Source organism: Crocuta crocuta, unplaced genomic scaffold (genome assembly GCF_008692635.1).
Source record: "Crocuta crocuta isolate KB4526 unplaced genomic scaffold, BGI_CrCroc_1.0 scaffold130, whole genome shotgun sequence".
Lineage (NCBI taxonomy): Eukaryota > Metazoa > Chordata > Mammalia > Carnivora > Hyaenidae > Crocuta > Crocuta crocuta.
In genome coordinates, this window is record NW_027527920.1 from 14,734,918 (window position 1) to 14,761,339 (window position 26,422).

The window sequence follows — 26,422 nt, forward strand, 5'->3', positions numbered from 1 at the left end:
GCCGGGGGTCACGTGGTGAGGAAGGAGGCGGAGGCCCCAGGCTCGGGGGAGGGAGGTAGAGAAGAGGGAAGGAGCGAGGGAAGGAACGCGGGGAAGGGAGGAAGGAAACGAACGAGGGGGAGGGAGGTCTCTGTTTTGGAGAAGCTGGGAGCTTTGCCGGCCCCTGAAGTGGAGCAAGAGGGAGGTGCTTCGCCGTTTCTCTTGCCGGGGGAGGTCCCGGCATCCCGTGGAGACTCCGGACCAAGCCCCTTCAGCTTCTCCCTCCGGATCGATGTGCTGCTGTTAACCCGTGAGGAGGCGGCGGCCGCGGAAGATGGTGTTCCTGAGAGTGTTAATTCTGCTCCTCTCCTGGGCGGCGGGGCTGGGAGGTGAGGCACGACCCCGAANAGGCCTTCCCCACCCCCCACTGCCCCGGCGCCCGGGGAGGTGGGGGTCCCCTCCCAGAGAAATAGTCAGGAGATCGGAGTCGCCGGGCGTGAGCCGTGGAGCCCAGGCCGGTGGCTCCGTACCTCCAGCCTGCTCGTCGGGTTGCCGGGACGGGCAGTCGCCTCGGGGCCGGCAGTCTTTGCCTCCCTCCTTCCGTCCCTAGCCTCTGTGCCCGGTGGCGGGTTCTGGAGTCCGCTCCTCGGCGGGGNCGATCCAGACTGACCCGGTTCTGCAGTGGGGCGGCCCGTGGAAGGGTAACAGTGGTCCCCTGCCAGTCTGAGACGAGTCGCTTCCGCTCTCGATAGTGCCCTGCCTCTGCCCGAGTGTTTGGAGACAGCTCTCAAGAGGGTGTGTTTATGTTCAGTGAAACATTCTGTTGCCCAGGGGAAAGGGTTTGGTCGGGAGAAAGGTAAGCCGTTTCGAGATGTTCTTTGATCTGCAGGTTGGATTGGGTCTCTTGGAGGGACAGCCCCAGGGTGATCCAACTTGAATTTTCTTAAACTCTCAGGTGGAGTAGACGAACAGTGTAGTTAGTGGGTTGTCAAACTGTGGCAACTATCCCACCCCGCAAATTGGAGTTAAATTTACTGTAAGCGGATACTTTCTTGATAACTTGGGTTTTGAACACGACTTTTATTTCCAGTGTGTCCTGGGAGCGGCTGCATTGTTTTGTTGTTGTATAAAGGGCTTTATTTTAGGTAAAGTGTTTGACCTTGCCCTAGCATATACTTAAAACACCTCACAGTATGTTTAAAAGCACTGAATTGAAAAAATTCCCGGAATGCTTTGGATGAGTATAGCCTAATTTGATAATTTAGAAAATGCTGTATGTCTTATGTAGTGTATTGTTTCTGTTCTTTGTCACTTTAAGTTTTGATTGCGGAGCCAACTGTATTTTTGACTTGAGTTCTACTTAGTGAGTGATGATACTTTGTGGATACACTTTTGTTGTAGTTTGTGGTGTTCATTTGTTAGATACACGTTTTAGATTAAGAGCTTCTAGTAGATGTTTAGTTTTAGGAAGTATCTTTGCTACAGATTCTTATAAGGGCTTTTTCACTTAACATTTGTATTTATGTTCTGAATGTGGCTGCCAACAAATTATTTTTCTATTTATGATTATAGTCATGTGTTGGATTCTTGATTTCTAGGAGGTGGTAAGAAGTAAGACAAACACATGAGGTCCTGTAAACTACTGAGGAGTGGTAGTTTATAAAATGAACTTTGTTTTTAAGGAATGAAACAGTAAGAATAGAAACTGGTGTAGTCTGATGGTTGAAGAAAAAGTAAACCCCATAATCTTTGTGGGTTAAGACCCTTGTTACACAAAAATCTAAATTCAAAACTCTGGAGCCATTCATCAAGTAACATTTTGCATTAAACATTAAAAGGTTAGTTACTTTTTGATGTTTTGGATGTTTATTTTAAGCAGAACTTTAAAAGACACTAAGAAACTTTCATTTAAAAATTAGCATCAAGATTGTAGCCTTTGGGTATATGGAGATATTTGTGATTTTATTGTAATATGAACTACCTTTAGATATGAATCTGAGCTATTTAGTTTGTAAGAAGTTTATATGATGATACATAGAATACATTGAAATTGAATGTACTTGTTTTAGCGTATGAAAGAAATGAATGTTTATGTAGATTAGGAGTTTTGGTAGAAATATGGATTTAACTTTAAAGTATAGATCATTTTTATGTTCTTAATAAATGGTTTTATTTGCTTCCCCTATTTTTAAAAATTTTTTTTAATGTTTTATTTATTTCTGAGAGAGAGAAAGAGAGGGAGAGAGAGAGACAGTGTGAGCAGGGGAGGGTCAGAGACAGAGGGAGACACAGAATCCGAAGACAGGCTCCAGGCTCTGAGCCGGCTGTCAGCACAGAGCCTGACATGGAGCTCGAACCCACGAACCGTGAGATCATACATGACCTGAGCCGAAGTTGAAGTCAGTCGCTTAACTGACTCAGCCACCCAGGCGTCCCCGCTTCCTCTATTTTGATTTGTCAATCATCGTTTTGCATTAATTTTTTCTTTTACTATGAAAAGTGGGAAGTTGGAAGAGGGAATGAAAGTGTTTAGAGTCAGGGGCGCCTGGGTGGCTTAGTCGGTTAAGCGTCCGACTTTCGCTTAGGTCATGATCTCGCGGTTCGTGGGTTCGAGCCCCGCGTCGGGCTCTGTGCTGACTGCCAGCTCAGAGCCTGGAGCCTGTTTCAGTCTGTGACTCCCTCTCTCTCTGACCCTCCCCTGCTCACGCTGTCTCTCTCTCTCTCCTAGAAATAAATAAAAATATTTAAAAAAAAAGTGTTTAGAGTCATAAAACTTTAGCTTTCCTAATGCTGTTCATTTCTAGCACATGTCCCAGTCTATTGTATTTGTAGGAAGATCCCGTAAAATTTCCAGAGTTAATGTCTAACAGACATGTGCTCAAATATATACATAAAAATATTTTCTTTATTATTTGTAACAGTATTAGGAATTTATTGAAACTATTCTGAGTAAATATAGCCCAAAGGACTTTTGTGTGTGTGTGAATATAACTTTTTAACACAGATATTTTTTGAGAGTTGTCTTTTTTGTTTTTAAAAATTAGTGTGTTTGAGAGGACCAAAGATATTTGAGATCTAGCAGTATTCGGTCCAGTAGTACTTTGGTTTGATGAAATCATACATAAAATGAAGTTTAGAGTTAGGCATTTTTTTATACTTAAAAATACAGTGTAAATGATTTGCTTTGTACCATGCATTCTCTAGAAATAAGTTTTCTGGAAGTTTGGCCAACAGTATTAAAATTATCAAAGCTTAAGCAATTTCATTTCTCTAAGGTCTGTGAAATTAATGAGAGATTTTTTTTTTGTCTCTATCTTTAAGAGTTCTGACTATTCGTCTTTTTAATTTGAGATTGATAATCCAGTTAGCTGTATCATCTTAAGGCCCATTCAAGTCATGCCCTACATTAACTGTATCTTCTCTGTATAGGTACAGGAGCTCACTGAGTAGCAGGGGTTGAGGGAAAATGGGCATAGCAGGGACCTCTGTTTTCTGATGTTCTTTTTATAACTTGTTTAAGTTCTTCAGGGGTATTTATTATTTGATCTCTTTTACATTTTCCAAAGAACTTGCAGGGTTAAGGAGGGGGAACAAGGGGCATTTCTATGATGTCTATTGTGTGTGTATTCACTTGTCAACATTTATGACAGAGTGGTGATATTTTATAGTTGAAGGAATAGGCATGATGAATTAATTTCTTTAGCATCATCCACCTGATTAGTGGTGAATTAGATATTCAGACCCAAGCCAGCCTAACCTGAAAGCCTAAGCTTTTTACCCATTGCTCCCTCATATCCTTTTTGAAAGCAGTTTTCACATATTAGCTCAAAGGTGGCCCCTGGACTAAACCACCTTAGAGATGTGTTTCATTTGATTTTTAGTGTCTTTAAGTTTCAACTAGTTCTCAATGAAATTTGTGAATTTCTGGATTTTGGGGGGAAGAATTGGAAACCCCAGGCTCTTCTGGGCTGCATTCCCATTGTCTGTAGCAGAGTGGTAGAGCAGTAGCTGTTCTTTTTAGACTGGGCATGTGTTTACCAGTCAGTGCAGTTACTATCAGTGCAGTTATTGGTAATACACTGTCCTGCTTCACTCTTTTTTGTTACCGCTGTGGATCCTGTGATATGTTATTTGCATCTTTGCCTTGGCTTCAGCTTGTATAGATGAACTCAATCTTTTAAAAATATGTTTTTGACTGTGCCCTCTTATCCAACTTTTATAATATTTTTTATAATTCTTTATTTCTTCACTAGTCTTAAAATCTTGTTAAAAGCTGTGGCATACACCATACTTTTTATCATTTATCACTTTACCATTAGAATATTAGGTATTAAAAAAAATCTCGTTTTCGGGGCGCCTGGGTGGCTTAGTCGGTTAAGCGTCCGACTTTCGCTTAGGTCATGATCTCGTGGTTCGTGGGTTCGAGCCCCACGTCGGGCTCAGTGCTGACTGCCAGCTCAGAGCCTGGAGCCTGTTTCAGTCTGTGACTCCCTCTCTCTCTGGCCCTCCTGTGCCCACGCTGTCTCTCTCTCTCTCCTAGAAATAAATAAAACATTGAAAAAAAAAATCTCGTTTTCATGATAACAATTTGAAGGTCTTTTTTTTGTAATTTTTTTTTTTTAATGTTTGATTATGTTTGAGAGAGAGCGAGTACGCTGGGGAGGGACCAAGAGAGAGGGAGACACATAATCTGAAGCAGTATCTAGGTTCTAAGCTGTCAGCACAGAGCCCATTGTGGGGCTTGAATTCACGAACCATGAAGTCATGACCTGAGCTGAAGTCAGAGGTTTAACTGACTGGGCCACCCAGACACCCCAACAATTTGAAGGTCTTAAAGAATGATGGTTATAATTTTTCTGGATCATTTTATCTCAGTGAGCTGGTAAGAAACCATTTCTTTTTCTACTTGGATAAGACTCAGAAAAAAATGGTTGAGGGTCATGTAAGGAAAAAACTTAGGCTTCTTTTCTTTTAAGGACAGGTTATAAACATAAACTCTGCTTCTGAATTCATAAAATGAAATGGATTAACACGTTCAACAATAAGCTACATGTTCCAACATTGTTGGGAGATGACAGTGACAGGTTCAGATATGGAAAGATTCCCAAATAACAAGTCTCTGGGACCGGACTTGTAATATTTTGGCAATTTTTGATGGAAGTTTTTCTAAGATTTATTGTATCCTTAAAATGGGCTGACTTTAATTTTTCCTTAAAGGATTGAAGATTAGTGTAAAGAACAGTTGTTATTGTTCTGGGCTCTATTGTCATTTCTGTTTTTTTTTTTTTTTAATTTTCCCAGAACCAATTGAAATGGTTATTCTAAGTTTATTCTAAGTGATTGTATTTTTTATTTTTGTACCTTGTTTCAAAAGTATTTCCAACCTTTTGGCTAGATTTCCTGACTTGCAAACTTTGAGGATATCACCTTCTAACTAGTTGTTTCTAGTACATTTTCTGTGAGGAAACTAAATAATCATGCTTGATACATTTGCATGCAAGGTAGAATGACTAAGCTGCATCTTCTGTGGAATACATGTACATGAGCTTTATACATACATATACATAGCTTTATATAGATATGCATATATATATTTTAACACGTGTGTTTGGTTTGGGGACTTTAGTGTTGAGGTTGTCTTGTTCTGAACAATTAGGATGATGTTGTGTAATGTATTTTACTAGTTAAAGAGAGGGTAGAATGAAGAGAACAAAAACTGATGAATAAAGCAAGACTCAACAGTAAAGTGCACAATCGTATGGGTAGATCATTTTCTACATCTGACTCATTAGTACTCTGGTTCAAAACTAATATACTAGATTATTAATATTAAACGTATCTTAATATAGGCAATTGCAATAGTCTCTGCAGGAATGCAGATTTTAAGTTAAGAAAAAATGTTCTCTGTATTTAAAGGAGCAGTTAGGTTAAAGGTAGATGACAGGGGCTCCCCATACTGTCATACTCCATTTTATTGTTAGTTTGCAGTAAGTAACTGTTGTGTGTTCCATATGGTTTTGGTGACTTTGTGATTTGCATAAAGTTAAATTTGTCTGCCTTTGAATTGTATCGCATTTTAATGGTTAGAAAATTTTTGCCGAAGTTGGAGGTATATTTTTGGAATGGTCTAGCATAAAATATGTATGTAGAGTAACAAAAATGGAATTTGTGTATTTGGAGAAGTTGGGGGGCAGGGCAAGCATAGGTTTTGATTAAAGTTGCTAACACAAGTTTCAGTGAGAGGCCTGTGTGGCCACTAATTGGGGGAGACATTGTAGGTATGAAAGGCTGTGGACAGAAAAACACAGTGGTTTCAAATCTGAGCTCCAAGTCACAGGGCAGACATTCCAAATTCTAAGAATTGATTTGCATTTGGTCTGTTTGCACATGGGCAACTCTATGTGACATGCTTGGGTAAAGAGCCCCAGATTTTTCTTAAAGGAGGAATTGATTTATTTAATGATTGCTGGTGACTCTTCCAGCCAACTCTAAAATGCCTGCTTTTTGTGAATAAAAATACAGTAGTGGTAATTCTAACTAGTTTAGCTGTCAATTTTTATACTAGGTAAAGAAAGCAATGTTATAATAAGAATAAATGGAAAGACTCTACTAATCCTACCAGTTTGATTCCTATGAGGGTAGTAACATTGCTATCCTGCTGTGTGAAGGCTTTACCTTGGTACCAGTGGGGACAGTCCTGTCTCACTGGGTTGCAGGAAATAGCAGTACTGAGAATAGTTCTTAGAGAATGTAGACTCCCTTTGATACTGGCTGAATTCATTCTGAAGCTATTACAATTCCAAGTAAACAGTGTGAGAACGTGTACAGTGAGAACATTGCTGTTTAGTCACCAGTTTATTGTAGTCTGTGGTTAGTAGGAGTCAGGAAGCTACAGTCTTGAGTGAGAAGTAAAAAGCACTGAGTTTGTCAGCGTAGACAGAAATGCCAAAATATAAAAATACAGTTCCAGTTATGTATTGTAGTTACAGTTGAAATGAGGATTTATTAAGCTAAAGGAACATCAGCCAGTTGGGGAAAGCTCTTTGAGAAAAGGGAATGACATAATAGTCTAGTAAGGTTCTTGTAGGCTTACTTGCCTAGAATGGAGAGTCCATGGCAGGAAATAAGAAGTGTTGACTGGGCCATGATAACCAGGACTCCAATTATTCATATTCTAGGCCATGATAACTGTAAGGTAGAGTATTATGGAATGTTGTTTGGAGTCCATGTTGAGGAGTTGGGATATGATACAGTAGGGGACATGTTAGCTGCTTGTTGAATTGTATGCTTGAGTCCTTGATTAGAATGGTGATTGTAGAAATAAATAAGGATAGAGCAGGAAATCTCATAGAAGAAAAACTGGTAAAGCTTGGCCGAAGTTTAATGTGAAGCTAACAAAATTTATTGAGGGCTCACTCTGTTTAATGCAGATCTCAGAGGCTGTTGCATTGGAGAGAATATGGTTTTATAAAACTTAGAGGACCTCAGTCTTTGAAGTTGAAAATAAGACATTGTAAGATTTTGAATCTAGGTAGGTTCTAGTTTGGGATGTGTGTCAGAGTCTGGGATTTTATCTTACTTGCAGACTAATACTTCTGTTGGAGATTGGTAAAAAGTTTGCATAGTCTTTCATAAATATGTGGCTCATCATTTGGGAAGCACTGCTCTAGATAGTTGCAAGGTAGAAGTTTAGTGAATTTGGAATAGAAAGGAGGGTTAAATTTAAAGATACATTAGCAAGTATGTTTTTACTTTGCAAGTATATTTACTCTCAAGTTGGAATTAGGCTTTTTGGTTCAAGAATATGCCTAATACTCTTGATTTTATGTTAATTGTGAACTTCCTATTTCAGAGATAAATTAGGGAAAAGAATGTGATCTTTGCATTTGAGTCAAATGTACATATATGATTTTTTGAGCAGAATTTTCTTTCCATTTGCCTTTGCTTGCATGATAATGGCAAGGCATACTCATACACATATTTGAACTTTGGATTTAGCTTTCATAAGAATATAGATACAATCCTATACTTACAAATTGAGTGGGATGTTAATTTGCTACCTCTTCTCTTAAGAATTAATTGGGAGGTGCCTGGGTGGCTCAGTCGCTTAAGTGTCCGACTTTGGCTCAGGTCATGATCTCGTGGTTCATGGGTTTGAGCCGTGCATTGGGTTCTGTGCTGACAGCTCAGAGCCTAGAGCCTGCTTTGGAGTCTCTCTCTCTCTCTCTCTCTCTCTCTCTCTCTCTCTCTCTCTCTCTCTCCATCCCCCTTCCTCCACTTGCTTATGCGCATGCTCTTTCTCTTTTCAAAAATAAATGTGCGCTACAAAAATTTAAAAAATAGTTTTAAAAGAATTAATTGGTATACGTTTGTAAAAATGCTGGAGACTATAATATATTACACAAATATTATTAAAATTATGTTGTTTCCAGATCTACTTTCATTTGGAATCTATTAGTTTCAAAGTATAGGTGGGTAAAATGTATTTCTAGAAGTTGAAATGCTAGGAAGTTGATACCAAGCATTAGAAGACAGAATTTAAGAAAATCCATAATTTCTTCTCCAGCCCAATTTTATCGCTTTTTAATATTAATCACTCAGTCTTTTAAAATGCTTATTATTATGAATTTGCATTGTAGTATTTATGCAGTTTTGTAGCTTTTAAAAAATTAACGTGTGTTAAGGTGTATAGGCAAAGCAGACACTGAAATATTTATCAGTAGTCTAGAGAAAGTTTTGATTGTCACCATTGGAGGGATGCTACTGGCATCTAGTGGGTAGAGGCCAGAGATGCTGCTAAACATTTTACAATGCACAGGACAGCCCCTCACAACAAAGAATTATCTGGCCAAAATATTAGTAGTACTGAATGTGAGAAACCTTGTTTAGACGAAGTTTGAGTTTTTTTACCTTTTTTTTTTTTAATTTCTGATAGCTTGCTGTCTTAATTGATTACCCAAGTTTCATAAGCTTCCATATTTCTATTCTGTTCAAACTTTTCTCTCCTAGTGTTCTACGCACTGCAGCTCTGAAAATTTTACTTTATCATTTATCTTCCAGCATTTCCTATTTTTCACTTTACAGTTTGTGATTGGGAAGTAAATTTGATTCTCTTAATTTATAGTAGTGGTTGAATGACTGATATATAAATAATGGGGATTATTTAAAAACCAAACCAAACAATTTGCTTGTTAACCCAGAAGAGCCATAGATAGTACGATTTTAGTTTCTGTGGGATAGTTTTGAGGGATTCAGCCAGCAAGTTCTGCAACTGTATCTTCAGAATTAGTTCTGCTGAGTTTCAACTTTTTAACTCCTCAGTTCTCAGAAACCTTCATTTATTTTTTTAATAACTGTATTCCCCCTTCCTGTTATTATCATCATTAACACCTTTGGCAGAATTGTTTTATCTGCACATCCAAATTTCCTGGAAGGAAGCAGAGGCAGATGCTTTGGGGTGTAATATGAGAGAAGGATGAAGTAATGAGAATGGGTTTAGGATGAAATGAAGGTGTGGGGTATATCTATACCAACATTAGAGTTGTGGTTGGAGCCTCTGTGTGTGTGTGTGTGTGTGTGTGTGTTTGTGTGTGTTTAGGTAGATTGAAAGTCACAGTTCCTTATATGGGTTACTCTCTGTACTTGGATCTGCACTTATTCAAAATGGTATAAAGGCATTTCATTCAGCATAGAAATCTTAATTATATACATGTTTCCACTTTTGGATTTGTAAGTTGTATTTCATATGTTAGTGGTAGAAATTTAATGCATTAAGTACTTTTTAACCATTGATGTTTTGTGCCCTTTGTAATTGATTTAGCTTATAAGTAACAAAAGTGCCACTTATCTTAACTTCTGAGCCAGCCAGCTTTATTATTTTTAATTTTTAGAAACCAGTTCCTCTCAAAAAGTGGGTGTGTTGAAATATGCGTGTAATTGTGGAACACACCCTACTCTCTTGAACTTTTACTTGTAACTGTTAGGTGTAGATAGATGTTTTCTTGTAGAAAATGGTCTGACTCTTTTCTAGTGAAGAAATTGTTACTGTGGCTTAAATTTGAAGTCACATTGTTGAAGTAACTTTTCTGAGAGTACAGTAAAGATACTTAAGTATATTGCTGAAATATAGGACAGGATAGTTCCTGGAAGTTTACCTGTGTTATACAAGAGAACAGTTTTGTTAATGGTATTTAGTGCTTCAAGATCAAATACAAGCAGCATTGGTCAACATCGTGTGATGTCTAAGACACACAGTTGATGACTCAAGTTTCTCAGGAAGGAAATACACTTTTATGTTGGAAAAATGCTCTTGGTACCTAATTTTAGAATTATACAAGTGAAAAGTCTGTTGAAAACAACTTGATTACAAGTAATTTTTCTGAGGAATGGAAATGTGCCAGCCTTAGCTTTTTCTTACACATCCTCTCATTTATTGTAATTGAGTTTTTCTGTAAATAGGGAGATCTGTAATGTCAAAACATGTTTGCAGATTTTTCTTCCCCCATTCTTAAAATTGTAGGATGACTTTCTTTGATATAGATAGAAAAAAAGGTTTGTTGTTTAATAATTGCTGTTTTGCACAAAGGTGATGATATTGACCCACCATCAGCAAGATACATTCTGATTATTTTTTCATCTTGATGTTAATGAAATTTTCATTCGATGTATTTTGCCCTATTCTTATATTTAATTTAGATATGAACACAAGATTATAGGTTTTGGATTCAGAAGTTGGGAAGGGAGTTTTTGTTTGTAGCATCATTATGGAAAGTAAACGGAATATGGAAAATACCTATGGAATATAGAAAATATTTAATAATATTCAGTATTTATTTATGGAACATTTATTATATGCCAGGCACTGTTCTTAGGGACCAGTCTTTAAAACTTCTCTGTAAGATAGATTCTGTTATTTTTGTTTTACAAATAAGGGAGCAGGATCAGGGAGGGTAGCTTCTTCAGTGTCAGGATTTGAATATGGTCAGTCAGGCTCCAGAATTCATGTTCTTAAATACTATACTGCCTCTAAGAAACATGTCTCATGCCTTAAAAGGCATTATAGGGCTACCTGGGTGGCTCAGTCAGTTAAATGTTCGTGTCCTCATTTTGGCTTATGTCATGATCTCAGGGTTCATGGAATTGTGAACCTTGCATATGTGCTGAGCCTTGCTTGGGTTTCTCTCTCTCTCTGCCCCTTCCCTGTGCTCTAGTGTGCATGAGCTGTTTCTCTGTCAAAAAAAAAAATAAATAAATAAACATAAAAAATAAAGGCATTGTATATAGTGAGGTTGTTAGATTTTGCCTTTGTAAAAAGATTGAATCATTTTGCCATCAATTTAGGCTCTTTGTACTTAAAATATTTGAGTCATTTGGCTTTTGGTCAATCAAATAAATTCTTTACAAGATTTGTCTTTTTGGTTTTTTCCACATTAGAAAATGTTTATCATTGAGGATAGGAAAGCATCTTTTAGGACATTTTATGTATAATACCATATCAGTTTGTCGTGAATTAGTGTATATTCATGTTTTAAAAGCTTGAGGAAACATAAGAAGTCTCTGGTTGGCGAGATAGAAGTTGTATGTTTCTACAGCAACCAGGAAAAAAATATTTTTAAAGCAGACTACCTTTAGTAAATACCAGAATTCTGGTAACTTTGAAAAAAGTTACAGGACATATAAGTACTATTCTCAAATTTTAAAAAGGGACAGAATTTCCAAGCAGGAGACCAAGTTGTGTTTTTTTCTATTTCTTAGAACTTGCTGGCCATTTTTCTGTCATTCTTGCAAGCAGGTGATTTTCTGGTATTGTTTTACTTTTTCCCTAGATTTTTCTTTTAATTTAAAAATTTTGAAAATTTGTTATGTTTTTTCCACTTAATCGATCCAATCCAGTTATCCTTTGCTAATTTTACACATAGGCAGTTACTTGATATATACTATATTTTTTTCTAACTTTGTATCTTAAAAACTTCCATACTTTCTGAGAGGTTGGGAATACATGTAGTCCAATTAGCATTTGTATACCTTTCATCCAAATTTATTTTTTTAAAGTTTATTTATTTACTCTTAGAGTGAGTGGGGGAGGGGCACAGAGAGGGAGAGAGAGAATCCCAAGCAGACCCCACACTATCAGCTTGGAGTCCAAGGAGGGGCTCAAACTCACAAACTGTGAGATCATGACATGAGCCGAAATCTAGAGTTGCATGCTTAATCCACTGAGCCACCCAGCTGCCCCTGATCTAAATTTAATAATGGTTATCTTTTGCCATGCTTGCTTTATTGCTCATATATGTAAATAGATGTAAAAAATGTGTATGTTTATACATATATTTTTCCCTCTGAACCATTTGAAAGTAAGTTGTAACAGTAAATACTTCTTTATGCATATCATAAGATTAAGGACATTGTCTAACATAACCAAGGAGATTACTTTCTCTTTTACAGTGTGAGGATGTTTATATTTCTCATGCTAGGCACCATGTGAACTTATTACATGGTTTCTGAAGGCCTGATTTTCTTGCAACTACAACTGAGCACCAGAAAGTAAAATGTTGTTAGTAGGCTTTTATGTATGGGTAAAAATAAAGTATCAGTAGAGAAAGGGGTAGACATAGAATACTGCAGGATGGAGTTATTTTATGTAGTGCTCTGTATGCAGTCCGTCATCAAGTCACCAAATCTTTGAATGCTTCTTTGAATGCTTCTCACTAGTTGCACCACTGCTCTCTGGATTGTTACAAGCCAACATAATCTCACCTCAATTACTGTAAACCTGCTAACTGTTCTCCCTATTCTCTTGTTCTCTCAGTTTTTTTTCAACATAGTAGTCAGTGTGATCCTGTTCAAAAGTTACATCTTTTGTCAGAAACCATCCACTGGCAAATTGTATACTTTAAAATGTTTGAAATGGTGAGTTTTATGTTCTGTGAATCGCACCTCAAAAAAAGCAATAGTAAAATAAATAAATAAAATTTAAAAAATACCCATTTGGTGGCCTGCTATGTTAAGTATAAGCCAGAATCCTTCTAAGTGACTTATAAGGCCCTACATGATGCACATTGTATGCTTGTCTCCCCCCGCAGTACCTCTGTGGTTCTCCCCTTTGTTCGATTCCACTTCAGCTACGTGGAGCTCTTTAAAAAATGCCAGGTTTGCTTCTGTCTCAGGGACTTTGCCTTTGCTGGTCTTTTTACATGGAACACTTCCCTTCTAGATTGTGGTTTTATCTTCCATTTTTGTTATTTTTAATTAAAAAAATTTTTTTTAGTGTTTTATTTATTTCTGAGAAAGAGAGACAGGGTGAGGAGGAGAGGGTCAGAGAAAGAGGGAGACACAGAATCTGAAACAGGCTCCAGGCCCTGAGCTGGCTGTCAGCACAGAGCCTGATGCGGGGCTCGAACCCACGAACCATGAGATCATGACCTGAGCCGAAGTCGGACACTTAACCGACTAAGCCACCCAGGCGCCCCTGGTTTTTATTTTTAAAATTAAAACTATTTTTAAAATAGTGAAGTATAAATAGCATAACACTTAACATCATGACTATTTTGTGCAGTTCAGTAGTGGTAAGTATAGTAGTCTCCCCTTATTCCTGGTTTCAGTTTCCATGGTTTCAGTTACCCAAGGTCAGTCCCAGTTCAGAAGTACATGATCCTCCCAACTTAGTGTCAGAAGGTCAGTATTAGCCTAACTCTTATGTCACAGTGCCTTTGTCTTTCACTTCACTTCATCTCATCACTAAGGCATTTTATCATCTCCTATCATCACAAGAAGAAGGGTGAGTACTGTACATTAAGATATTTTGAGAGAGAGACCACATTCACATAACTTTTATTACAGCATTCTAATTGTTCAGTTTTACTGTTATTATTGTTAATTTCTTATAGAGCCTAATTTTTAAATTAAACTTTATNCCTATCCCTTGCAGGTACAGGGAAGGGAAGGACTAGTGTACACTTACATTGTTGTGCTTGGCCCTCTTAATAGAGAGTCTTTGCTCACATGTTAGTGAGGTCTTTGGATTACTTCAACACTAACCCTTTCCTTGGCCTTCTATTTGCTTACCCTGCAATAACACTCGTACAGCTATCTAAAGTTATTTACTTGTTTATTTTATTGTCTGTCTTCCTTCTCTAGAATAAAGCTTCATGAGGTCAGTAACTGTTTTGTCCACTGCGGTATTCCCAGCACCTGCAACAATGCCTAGCATATTAGTAAGTTGCCATTATATATGTGTCAAGTGAACAGATGAATGATCATTGAACTGAATAATTTTAGTTTTTGTTAATTATATAAGAATCCTAAGTTTCTAAGTATGTCTGGAAAAAAGTCTTGAACACTTCTTATTAGCCTTTTTACTTAAATCTACATTAAAGTGGAATGAAACCAACATTTTTGTTAAAAGAGTATTGGTCTTGTTCATTGAGTATTTTGTTTTTTTATTTTTATTTTTTTAAATGTTTTATTTATTTTTTAGAGAGAGATAGAGACAGTGTGAGCAGGGGAGGGTCAGAGAGAGAGGGAGTCACAGAATCTGAAGACAGGCTCCAGGCTCTGAGCTGGCTGTCAGCACAGAACCTGACGCGGGACTCGAACCCATGAACCATGAGATCATGACTTGAACCGAAGTCGGACGCTTCGACTGAGCCACCCAGGCACCCCTTCATTGAGTATTTTTATATGTTCTGTTAGTTAAATTAGGTAGGTTGAATGAGTTAGAATTTTCTCTATAAAAATTTGCTTTTTTTCCAACTAGCACATCTTTCTATTTTTAAAATTTTGTATATTTTTTAAAAGTTTACTTATTTAAGTAATTTCTTTAGTCAACATGGGGCTTGAACTCATGAGCCCGAGATCAAGAGTCACAAGAGGCAGCCAAGTACCCCTTTAAAAACATGTTATTTTTAAAGTACTGAGCCGTTGTCATTTACTGCAGAAATTGGATTCTAAGGGGAAATGTAGAGTGTCTTCATGGTTATCTGATTATACTCAATAAAACTTGTAAACGGTATTTATTGTTAACTTGTTAACTTTATGTTTAGATGAAACTTTTAAAAAAATGTTTACTATTTTATTTTTGAGAGAGTGAGAGGAGAGTGAGTCGAGGAGGGGCTGAAAGAGAGGGAGAGAGAGAGATGAGGAGGGGCTGAGAAAGAGCAAGAATCTCAGTCAGAGGCTGAGCGGTCAGCTCTCTGCTCAGAGCTGGATTTGGGGCTCAAACCCATGAACTGTGAGATCATGACCTGAGCTGAGAGCAAGAGTTGAATGCTTAACTGACTGAGCCACCCAGGTACCCCAAGATGAAACTTTTAAAAACTCATTTTCATTTTGGGGTAAATTTAGAATTGGAATGTTAGAGCTGGAGGGAAGTTTTGTAGTCTTAGGTGGGTCACTTAACCTCTGTGTGCCTCATTTTAAGGTTAATTATACTTGTTCAGTGTCGTTGTACAAGAGTTAAATTAGAAAGTAATTTAGACATAATTTCCTAAATTTTTACCTGTTATTTATTGTACACTATTCTAAGCCCTTTATATTAATTCATTTAATCCATGTAACAACACTTTAGGTACAGAGACTATATCATCTGCTTTACAAATGGGGAAATTGAGCACAGATCAATTTAAGATCCCTCAAATAAGTGTCAAAGCTGAGATTCTTGTGAAATTTAGTTCTACTTATATGTAAAGATAATGCTTGCTAAACTGTTAGAACATAAAGTAGGATATGTTGACCCGCTGTGGTAATTGAAAAACTTAGTTGCAGTAGGAATATGAGAGTTAGAATTGTCCAGAAAGTCATGCAAAATGGTGATAAAAGCTGAATAGGTAATTGCAGAGACAAGTATCTGAAATGCAGTTAGCATCAGTAGAAGATTAAAAAAAATTACCTGGTGCGGTGCCTGGGCGGCACAGTAGTTTGAGGGTCCTACTCTTAATTTCTGTTCAGGTCATGATCCCAGGGTTGTGGGATTGAGCCTCATGTCAGGCTTTGCACTGAGTGTGGAGCCTGCTTAAGATTCTCTCTCTTACTGCCTCTGTCCCTCTCCCCTGTTTGCGCGCTCTCTCTCTCTCTTTCTAAAAATAAAGGTCAGGCACCTGGGTGCCTCAGGAAGTTGATCTTGATCTGTGCTCAGATTATGATCTCACAGTCTGTGAGATTGAGCCCCGTGTTGGGCTCCACACTCAGCATGGAACTTGCTTTAGATTCTCTCTCTCCCTCTTTCTGCCCCTTCATGACTTGTGTGTGTGTATGTGTGTGCTCTCTCTCCCTCTTGCTCTCAAAATAAACTTAAAAGAAATTACCTAGTGAATAGATTTATAATTTTATTTTTAACAAATTGCATTTTGCAAATGCTAGGCATGTTAGAAATTCTGATACTTCTTGAATAAATATCATAAGACCATGTATTTTCTGATTGATTTATGCGTTTCTTATCAGCAAGGTATAGGTTTCTTTCTTTATCAGTACAAATGAAAATGGAAATTTCCATGAGCCATTGAGTGGATTTGTTAATTCATAAAGCAGATATTTATTGAGCACTTATTTTCTGTCTCACTTTGTTCTAGGCACTGAGGTTATATCATTGAACAAAATAAAATCCTTATTTTCATGGAATTTATATTCTGGTAGTGGATATATGTCAATAAGAAATAATATGAAGAAAACTAAAGCAGCTTATTAGAATGAGAATGGCTGAGATATATGTTTTTAGATAGGGTGACCAAAGAAAGCTTGAGGTTGAGTAGATACGTGAATAAAGTGTGGTGCCCGGCCCTGCTTTGGGGAAAGATATTCTAGGCAGAGGGATGACAAGGGGACTACTGGGGCACACAATATAAGGGAAGAGTGGTGAGACAGTTATGGGGGTAGAGGAGGGGAATGCAGTCCCCATGGTTAGCCTTGTAAGCCATGCAAGGTTAGGACTGAGCAGTTGGGAAACACTTGGAAGTTTCTGAGCAGAGGACAGACGCAATATGAGTTTATTTGAACAACATCACTGTGTATGCTGTGTGAAAAATAACCTGGATAGTTGGGGCAAGAGGCGAGTTATTTGTTACGGTTTTTGATTGCCTAGAAATTTTTGAACCTTGTCATGTTTGGCACTGATTTGAGTCTCATAAATTCTGTTTTCCTAATTCAAATTCCCAGCTTTCTTCATTTGCAGCTAGGACACAGGCATGTAAACTGGTCTTCTGAACTAGGCTCCTCTAATCAGACCGCTCATTTGGAGACCTGGATTCTGAACTGAGCAGACCTGTTTGCTTGCTGATGTTTTGCTAGTAGTGTACATCTTGCAACTTTTTAAAAAAATGATTTTATTTTATTTTTTTAAGTAATTTCTATGCCCAGCGTGGGGCTCAAACTTAAAACTCTGAGATCAAGAGTTGCATGCTGTACCAACTGAGTCTGCCAAGTGCAGATTTTCAGCCAGTTTTATGGTTGTGTCTGGTAGAAAAGTGGTGTTGGAGAGGTGCGGCATTGTGGTGTTTTTCATGTGATATTTTGGAGGTAATTGTATATATTGCTGGCTTCTAGGGATACCTGGATAGTTTTAAAGAAGATAAAAGTGGAGAGGGTTCCAGTATTATTGTCAAGTAATAGAATATTACTTTAAGAGAATGCTTTAGTATTTATGGAAAAATTTGTGGGTTCTAGGTCACGTTTCTTACACAGGATTTGCAGATTGATTTGCAAAGAACACAAAATCTTGGATTCCTCTCTGTGTCTGGTATTATTTTGTCTGATTCATAATTTCTCTTGGTTCAAGCTTTAAACTATAGAAGCAATGATATTGTTAGGACTAAGACATATATATTTATGTATTATGTATATAACATGTATACATATTATGTATGTATTTATGTATTTATGATGTAGCTTGGGAGAATCTAGCAAGTAACAAGGGTCAGGAATGGAATACAGTTGACTCGAACAACATGAGTTTGAATGGCACAGGTTTACTTACGTGCATATTTTATTTGATAAATACAGTACTGTAGATGTATTGTTTCTTCCTTATGATATTTTTCACTGCCTTTTCTGTAGAATACATTGTTGTAAGAATATAGTACATAAAACGTATTCACAATTTACTATGTTATTGATAAAGCTTCTGGTAACAGTAGGTTGTTGGTAGTTAAGTTTTTGGGAATTTGAAAGTTATATGTGTATTTTCAACACATGCACATGGGGTGTGTGTGTGTGTGTGTGTGTGTGTGTGTGTGTGTGTGTGTGTGTGTTGGTGCCCCTAACCCCCATGTCGTTCAGTGGTCGCCTGTACTTGATTACAGATTGGAGTAGACAAATAAGCAGCTTAGAAGAAGGGAATCAGGAAGATCTGCAATAAGGGGAGATCAGATACAGAGGCGAGTAGGTCAGAGGCCAAGCTCTGTTCAGATTAGAGTTGAGGAGATAGGTGAATCTTTAACTGCATCAGTGAGATTTGGTGATAGAACTGCATTTTGCCCTTACTTTTTGAGCTTTTGACTATTTGCTAAAGTATAGGAACAGATCTCAGTTGAGTAGGTCTAGATACTCTGTGTGGGAACTGGCAATTTTGTGGTATCTGACTGAGCTAAGTAGTGCAGGGTTGGAGTTTGGCACGGGCTCCTGTGGAGTAAGCTGTGCCAATTTTGTTCACTGGCTGTGGAAATCAAGGGTATACATATATATTTTCTGAGTGTTTAAAAGATATGTTCTTATTTGGTATTTTATTACATGTTTTTCCACATCTTAGAGGCAGATGTCAGTTTAGGTTTGTTTTTTTTTTTAATTNGTTTAGGTTTTGAAAGGTCCCTGCCATGTGCTGTATTTTGATACTTTTCTTCTCTTCAGGTTTTTTTTTTTTTTTTTTGAAAATTTTATTTTTAGGTAATCTCTGCACCCAGTGTGGGGCTCCAACCCACAACTCTGAGATCAAGACTTGCATACTCTAACAACTGAGCCAGCTAGGTGCCCCTTTCTCTTCAGTTTTGGTTGTTTTTTTTTGTTTTTTTTTTTTTGATGTTTACTTATTTTTGAGAGAGAGAGAGAGGGAGATGCAGAATCTGAAGCAGGCTCCAGACTCTGAGCTGTTAGCACAGAGTCCAGCATGTGGCTCAAACTCACAAACCATGAGATCATAACCTGAGCTGAAGTTGGAAGCTCAACTGACTGAGCCACCTAGGCACCCTGTCTCTTCAGTTTTTTTTAGTCCCATCAGAAATGTGAATGGTGGCTTGCCTCGTTTATGATGAGGACAATGGAATTATTGTAGAAAATTACGAAGTCCTTGAAACCAAAATTAACATCTTGGCACTCCTCCTGTTTGCTATGTGACTCTGGTCTTATTACATAGCTCTCAAACCTCAATTTTTTAAAAGTGGGCTAATAGTTCTTTATAGGTTTGTTGGGTGGGTTAAATGAAAAATAATGTAGAGTACTACAGGGCCTGGCAGATTGCAAATGCTCAATAAATTTTAGTTATTATTAGATCCGATTTTCAACATTATTTAATTTAATACTTAAGTTTATCTAGTCAGGTTATTTTTTGTATGTGGGAAGCTATCAGTGTTCATTTAAATCAATTAGAATACATTTAGAAAATAAAAGAGTCGTGTAGTTTTAGATTTTTAACTTTTCTGTTTAAAGATGTGAAATGTGAAGCTTTTAAAAAAAACAAAAACAAATATCTTGGGGCACCTGGGTGGCTTAGTTGGTTAAGCATTGGACTTGAGCTCAGGTCATGATCTCATGGTTTGTGAGTTCGAGACCTGTGTCGGGCTCTGTGCTAACAGCTCAGAGACTGGAGCCTGCTTCAGATTCTGTCTCCCTCGCTCTCTGCCCCTCCCCTACTCGCGCTGTGTGTGTGTGTGTGTGTGTGTGTGTGTGTCTCTCTCCCTCTCTCTCAAAAAATAAACATTTAAAAAACAAAACAAGACAGAAAAAACAAATGTCTTTTCATGTGAATTTTAAAGTACTAGATTTCTAAAATAGCAATAGGAAGAAACAACCTTAGCATCATATTATGAACATATTATATGATAAAAACTGAAGATGCTCTTGTTAAAACCAGGAACAAAGTAAAAATGCTCACACTGTTATTCAGCATGGTTTGGTAGTCCTAGTTAGCGTAGTTAAGTTTTGAAAAAAAGAATTACAAAGAGAGGAATAAAAGATTTAAATAAGAAAAGCAGAATTAACAGAGTGCCAGCTAAAAGGAGAGAGAGAGAAAATAATATTCTTAGACTTTTGCCTGCAAAGTCCAGGGGCTCATGAGTCCCCTACAAAGGCACATGGATCTCATATTAGAATTACTGTTGTTGAGGGGAAAAAAAGATGGTTTATAATGAATCAGTCTAATGAAACTAAGTGCTAAAGTGACTTTGTACAAATTTAATGCCTGTTTTGTAATACTCTGCCTATTCAACTCTGCTGTTGTATGAAAGCTCTGAGAGAAAATTTATGAAAGAATGAGCATATAGCTGTATTGCAAAAACAAGTGGTTGGCTGGAATTGGCTTTTGGGTTAATTTGCTTACCTCTGTTTTGTATTATTTGGGAACTTTTTCTAATCAGTATATGACCTGATTAGAAAATGCGTACAAGGTACGGCATTTCTTGTTTAAATGATAGCACCTGTGGTAACTAGCCCTATTAATATACTATTAAATACTTAGATTGAAGCAAGCATGTAGAAAAAGAGAGATGCAGCAGCTCTTAGAAGTCAGGGAATTTCTGTATATACAGAAAAGTTTCAGAGCTTCTGAAACTTCAAAATGCATACAGATCACTGGGAATCACATAGTTGGAGTTGCTTGGGGCATTCCAAAGGGGAGCCCGAGATTCTGCATTGCTAACAATTCCCCAGGAGATACCCAGGAAGCCAGTCTCTGAAACACGATTTTGTGTCAAGACTCAACATCTACAAACACAAGTTTCTAGTCTCTCTGGTAATAATTAATGAATGGACTTATTTGAACACATGGTGAGTAGTACGCTCCCAGATTTTCTTTTAGCTTTTTAGCTTAAATGTTGAGTTTGGAACTTCAATACTGTTAAGTCCTTGAAAATGGTGTATGTTCCTACTTTCTTAACTGATATTTTCCCTTGATGTTTGGTTTCCCCCAGTGTTCATTTGGTACCTGTGATCACTGGTTGTCATTTAATCTTTTTGTTTCCCCTGTCTTTTTTTTGCTACTTATGTCTTATTAACAAAAATATATTTAATTATGAGTAATGAGTCATTACAAGTTGCTTAGTAGTTTCTTGGAGGTGAGTAGGATGTTGATTTCTTTAATTTCCTTAAAGAGGACAAGTTGTAATATTTGAGTTGTCTTTGTTTTTGATTCTGGACTTAAAAAAATTTTTTTTAGTATTTTACTTTTGAGAGAGTACAAGCAGGGGAGGTGTAGTGAGAGAGGGGTAGGGGATCTGAACTGGACTCTGCACTGAGAGTAGCAAGCCCCATATAGGGTTCGAACTCAACAAACTGAGATCACAACCTGATCTCCATCTGTCAGATGGAGATGGATTGTTTGCATGGTATAACTTTTCCCATTCTTTTTACTTTACCTCATGTTTATTTTTGTGTTTAAATGTCTTTGTACAGCCTGTATTTACATCTTCCTTTTTTGTAAAAATAAGAAAATGACTGTCTCATGTTTATTTATTGGTTTAGATCATTTATGTTTAATGTATTTATTGATAAAGTTAAGTTTAAAACTATCATTATACTATTTGTTTTCTGTTTTCCTTCCTCTTTTATTTTTTAATTAAATATGCTCCACACTAAGCATGGAGCCCAACACTGGGCTTGAACTCACGATCCTGTGAGATCAAGAGTCAGACGTTTAACTGACTGAATCATCCAGGCACTCCATACTATTTATTTTCTGTTAGTTCCCTCCCCCCTTCTTTTCCTGCAGTTTTTTGGGACTAATTTATTTTTAAAAGATTCCATTTATCTTTGTTGGCTGTGTTATACCTGTTTGCTATTTTTCTTTTTTAGAAGTTATTCCTAGGGTATGCAATGTATATCAATAACTTATTATATATCTTTATTAAAATTTTTTTTTCATGTTTTATTTATTTCTGAGACAGAGAGAGAGCTATAGCTTGAGCAGGGGAGGGTCAGAGAGACAGGGAGATCTAGAATCGGAAGCAAGCTCCAGGCTCTGAGCTAGCTGTCAGCACAGAGCCTGATGCGGGGCTCGAACCCACGAACCATGAGATCATGACCTGAGCCTAAGTCGGACGCTCAACCGACTGAGCCACCCCGGCGCCCCTGTATATCTTTAGATAATACACAATTCTATTTCTCTTCTCCACTAGGCTGTTACTATCATACATTTTAATTTTTTATTTAATGCATCATAAATGTCACAGCACATTGTGTTTTTTTAATAGTCATTTAACTTTTAAAGAGATTAAAAGAGGAGAAAATTCTTTTGTATTTTCTTATACATTCATTATTTCTGGCATTACTCTGTGTCAGTACAGATTTCCATCTGGTTTCATTCTTTCTGCCTGAAAAGCTTCCTTGAACATTTCTTGTAATGCAGGTGTGTATTAGTGATGATTTGGCAAGTTTGATATCTGAAAAAAGTGTTCATGTCACCTTTTCTCCCCCCTTCACCTTCATTTGTGAAAGATATTTTCACAAATGGATATAGACTCTTAGGTTGAGAAGTTTTTTCCCCCCTTATAGTACTTTTAAACATGTTGCTGCATTATCTTCTGACTTATTTAGAATTATGGTGTCATTTATACTTTTGTTTCTCTGTATGTAATGTGTCTTTTTTTCTAGCTCCTTTGAGTTTTTTGTCCCTAGTTTTCAGCCATTAGTTTATGACTTGCCTCTGTGTGGTTTCTTTTGTATTTAATTATGCTTAAGATATGTTGAGTTTCTGGGCGCCCGAGTGGCTCAGTTGGTTAAGTGTCAACTTCGGCTCAGGTCATGATCTCGTGGTCTGTGGGTTCAAGCCCTGCGTCAGGCTCTGTGCTGACAGCTTAGCCTGGATCCTGCTTCAGATTCTGTGTCTCCTCTCTCTGCCCCTCCCCTGCTCACGCCTCTGTCTTTCTCTCCTCTCTGAAAAATTAATAAATAAAAACATTATTTTTAAAGGTTTGTTGAGTTTCTTGGTTCTGTAGATTTATAGTTAAATCTTTTACTCCCCCCCAACATGTTTGTTTTCTTGTATGCTCTTTACATATAGAACATACTTATAATAGCTGTTTTAACCTCTTTGTATGCTAATTCCATTATTTCTGTAATTTCTGTCTCTATTGTCAGATTTTTTTCCCAGTTATGCAGAAAAATATATTTTCCTGATTTTTTTTTTTTTTTTACATGCATGGTAGCTTTTGAAGTCATTCTGATTTTTATCTTTTTTGTGACTTAGGTTTTATCTCTCCTTTAGATACTATCTGACTTTTTTGGTGTATAGTTAAACTACTTGGAATCAATTTAATCCTTTAAAATATTGTCTTTAAGCTTTGTTAGGGTAAGGTCCACAACAGCTTTAGTGTATGGCTTGTTTTACCCCATGAATAGGGTGATGTTTTTTGAGGGCTGTACTTAATGCTCCGTATATTAAAGATCTTTTTTCCCTGGATAGTGGGAATACAAACAGTTCCAGCCCTTTACTGGCTTTGAAGATAGTTCTACTTACTTTTTTGTGTGTGTGGTTCATTTTTCTGGGCTGGGATAGTTTATTCTCTCACGTGTTCAGATTAGTACTCAACCAGGCACATAAGGGGACTAGGTCTCAGGCTCCCTCTGTTCAATTTTCCCTTGGCACTCTAACCCACAAATTCTGAACACCCCGCCTCACTGAACTCAGTTATTTGGCTCCTCAGTTGATTAAGAACACAAGGCTGTTGGGGTTCTTCCACCCTGCAAGTGGCCTGGTCACTGCTTGTAGTTAGTAAGTTGAGCCAATTGCAGATCTTATCTCATTTTGCTTATCTTCTTACGGTTTTCTTTAGTATCCTAATTGTTTATGGTGGTGGTAAGTTAAATTGAGTCCCTTTTTCTTTTCTATTATAGCCAGAAGTGGAAACTGGTTTAATAGTTTGCATCCTTTTATTTTTTGTCCTGCCTGGACTAACTTCAATGAAAATTATGCATGTCACTTTACCCCTAAATACTTTTAAATATATCTCCAAAAATTCAGAATATTCATAACATTCAACTACATGTTGTTGTACTGAGGAAAATTAACAGGATCTCCTTAATAGTATCCAAGACTGATTCTAGTTTGTCCAGGATTGTTTCCAAATGTTTTTTGTTTCCTTCTTAATTGGATTATTTACTACTTTGTTTTTTTTGTTTTGTTTCTTTCATTGTTTTTGCTCTAGTATATTTGGACAGTGTGAAGTTTATGGTTGTGTGGCTTTTCTCTTTTTCTTTTTGCTGTGATATAATGAGGGGAATTTCATTTTCCCTGGTCTGTGAGCCAATGTTAGAAGGGTTGATTATTTGTGTTTTATCCACTTTTCTCCAGTCATGTGGTCATGATCATATACAACCTCTTTGAGAATTCCAGGGCTCTGTTCTCCTTTGGGATTAAAAAAAAAAAAAAGTGAATTGTATGACTTCTGAGTGTTAGGAGCAGCGTCAGGAGTCCAGTGTGCTATACTTTTCCACTTTCTCATTAGAATATTCTGTTTGTCTCCTTGGCTGCCTGTTTGAGAGATTATATCATTAGATTACGTTCAGTGTTGTATTAATGCACTAGGTCCTTGAATACAAGGAAAAAACTCTGCTTTGTAGCCGTTTCTAATTTCAGTGTTGTAAATATATCCACCCACCAACCCCCCATGGCTGATTTCAAGCTACCAACATAACGTCATTGATTACAGATGTGGGAAGAGATCAGGTGCTTATGAGTCTGTATTAGCTCACTGCAGCACACACTGGTTATAGTCTTTTCTTACTTGGTTTCTGTTCTTGAGAAATTTGTTTTTAACTTTTTTTTTGAGTGAGAGTATGAGTTGGGAAGGGGCAGAAGGAGAGGGAGAGATAATTTTTCTTTTAAAGTTTATTCATTTATGAGTGATTGAGAGCGTGAGCAGGGGAGGTTCAAAGAGAGAGGGAGACAGAGGATCCAAAGCAAGCTCTGTGCTGACTGTAGATAGTCTGATGTGGGGTTCGAACAAACTCATGAACTGTGAGATCATGACCTGAGCAGAAGTCTGACACTTAACCGATTGAGCTACCCAGGTGCCCCGAGAGAGAGAGAGAGAGAGAGAGAGAGAGAGAGAGAGAGAGAGAATCTCAAGTGGGCTCCACACCTAGTGCAGAGCCATCCATCTCAGGACTGTGAGATCATGACCTGAGCCAAAATCAAGAGTCAGATGCTTAACCAACTGAGGCACCCAGGCACCACAAGAATTTTCTCTTTTTAATTTTTTTTTTTTTTTAACATTTATACGTATTTGAGAGACGGAGTCAGAATGCGAGCAGGGGAGAGGCAGAGAGAGAGGGAGACAGAATCCAAAGCAAGCTCCAGGCTCTGAGCTGTCAGCACAGAGCCCGACATGGGGCTCGAACCCATGAACCATGAGATCATGACCTGAGCTCAAGTCGGACACTTAACTGTTTGAGCCACCCAGGTGCCCCCCCACAATTTTTTTTTTAAATATAGGAGGGTGTGCTGGTTTTTATGGTTTTTTTCCCATGCATCCCCTTTGTTTTATTAAGTATTGGGGGAGATCAATTACATAATACAGTTTTAATACAATATCTTCAGTGTTTTTATTTTTTTATCTTACTGAGATCATATCATAAAATACTGGTGTTTCGCCATAGCTAACACAGAAAATAGGTCTTATGTAGAAGATGATAAGAACGTGTTCTTGGGTGGCATTTTTAAGTTGACCAATTAAAATCTGTGAATTGTGTTTTATCTCAGTTATAAAGATCCAGAAAATCATTACTCACATCCTTTGCCAGTGAAAGTAAACATTATCTTGCCTTAGAAAATTCCTTTGTGTGTGTGTGACAGAGAAAAGGTGACTGTTTAATAACTCAGGAGTGTTCCATTCATGCAAATAATTGAGCTTTTATCACATGTCACTGGAACAGCCATAGTTATTGTTTTAAGTTACCAGAAGTGGCAGAACACTTTATCTGAACTGTAACTTAAAAAGTTGACTTTTTTTGATGCTGAAAAAGGAGTGGAAGCAGTAACTTTGCAAAGCCAAGTTTGTGCTGTGGCTATTCAGTCCACTTAAATACAATTTAGTAATCTAGTGGAAATCCTACATTTGATTTACAAAATGAAAGAAACACCCAAAAGTTCTCATACTACAACTTTCCCATTCTTGATTTCTCCTTGATATTTTCTCTTGTGTGGGGTATTTTTATTTTATTTTTATTTTTATTTTTATTTTTTTAAATGTTTTATTTATTTCTAGGGGAGAGAGAGAGAGACAGCGTGAGCAGGGTAGGGTCAGAGAGA

The 26,422-nt window shown here is 37.4% G+C and overlaps 1 protein-coding gene across 1 annotated transcript in view; it reads left to right on the forward strand.

Annotated features, from left to right (window-relative positions):
- The first annotated feature begins 84 nt into the window (after window positions 1-84).
- The window catches only part of ADAM10 (ADAM metallopeptidase domain 10), a 132,503-nt gene continuing 106,165 nt past the window's right edge, over window positions 85-26,422 (forward strand). Inside the window, exon 1 of the mRNA XM_077747905.1 lies at window positions 85-368. Coding sequence (XP_077604031.1) covers window positions 314-368 — 55 coding nt within the window. The 5' untranslated portion in view covers window positions 85-313. The remainder of the gene's footprint in view (window positions 369-26,422) is intronic.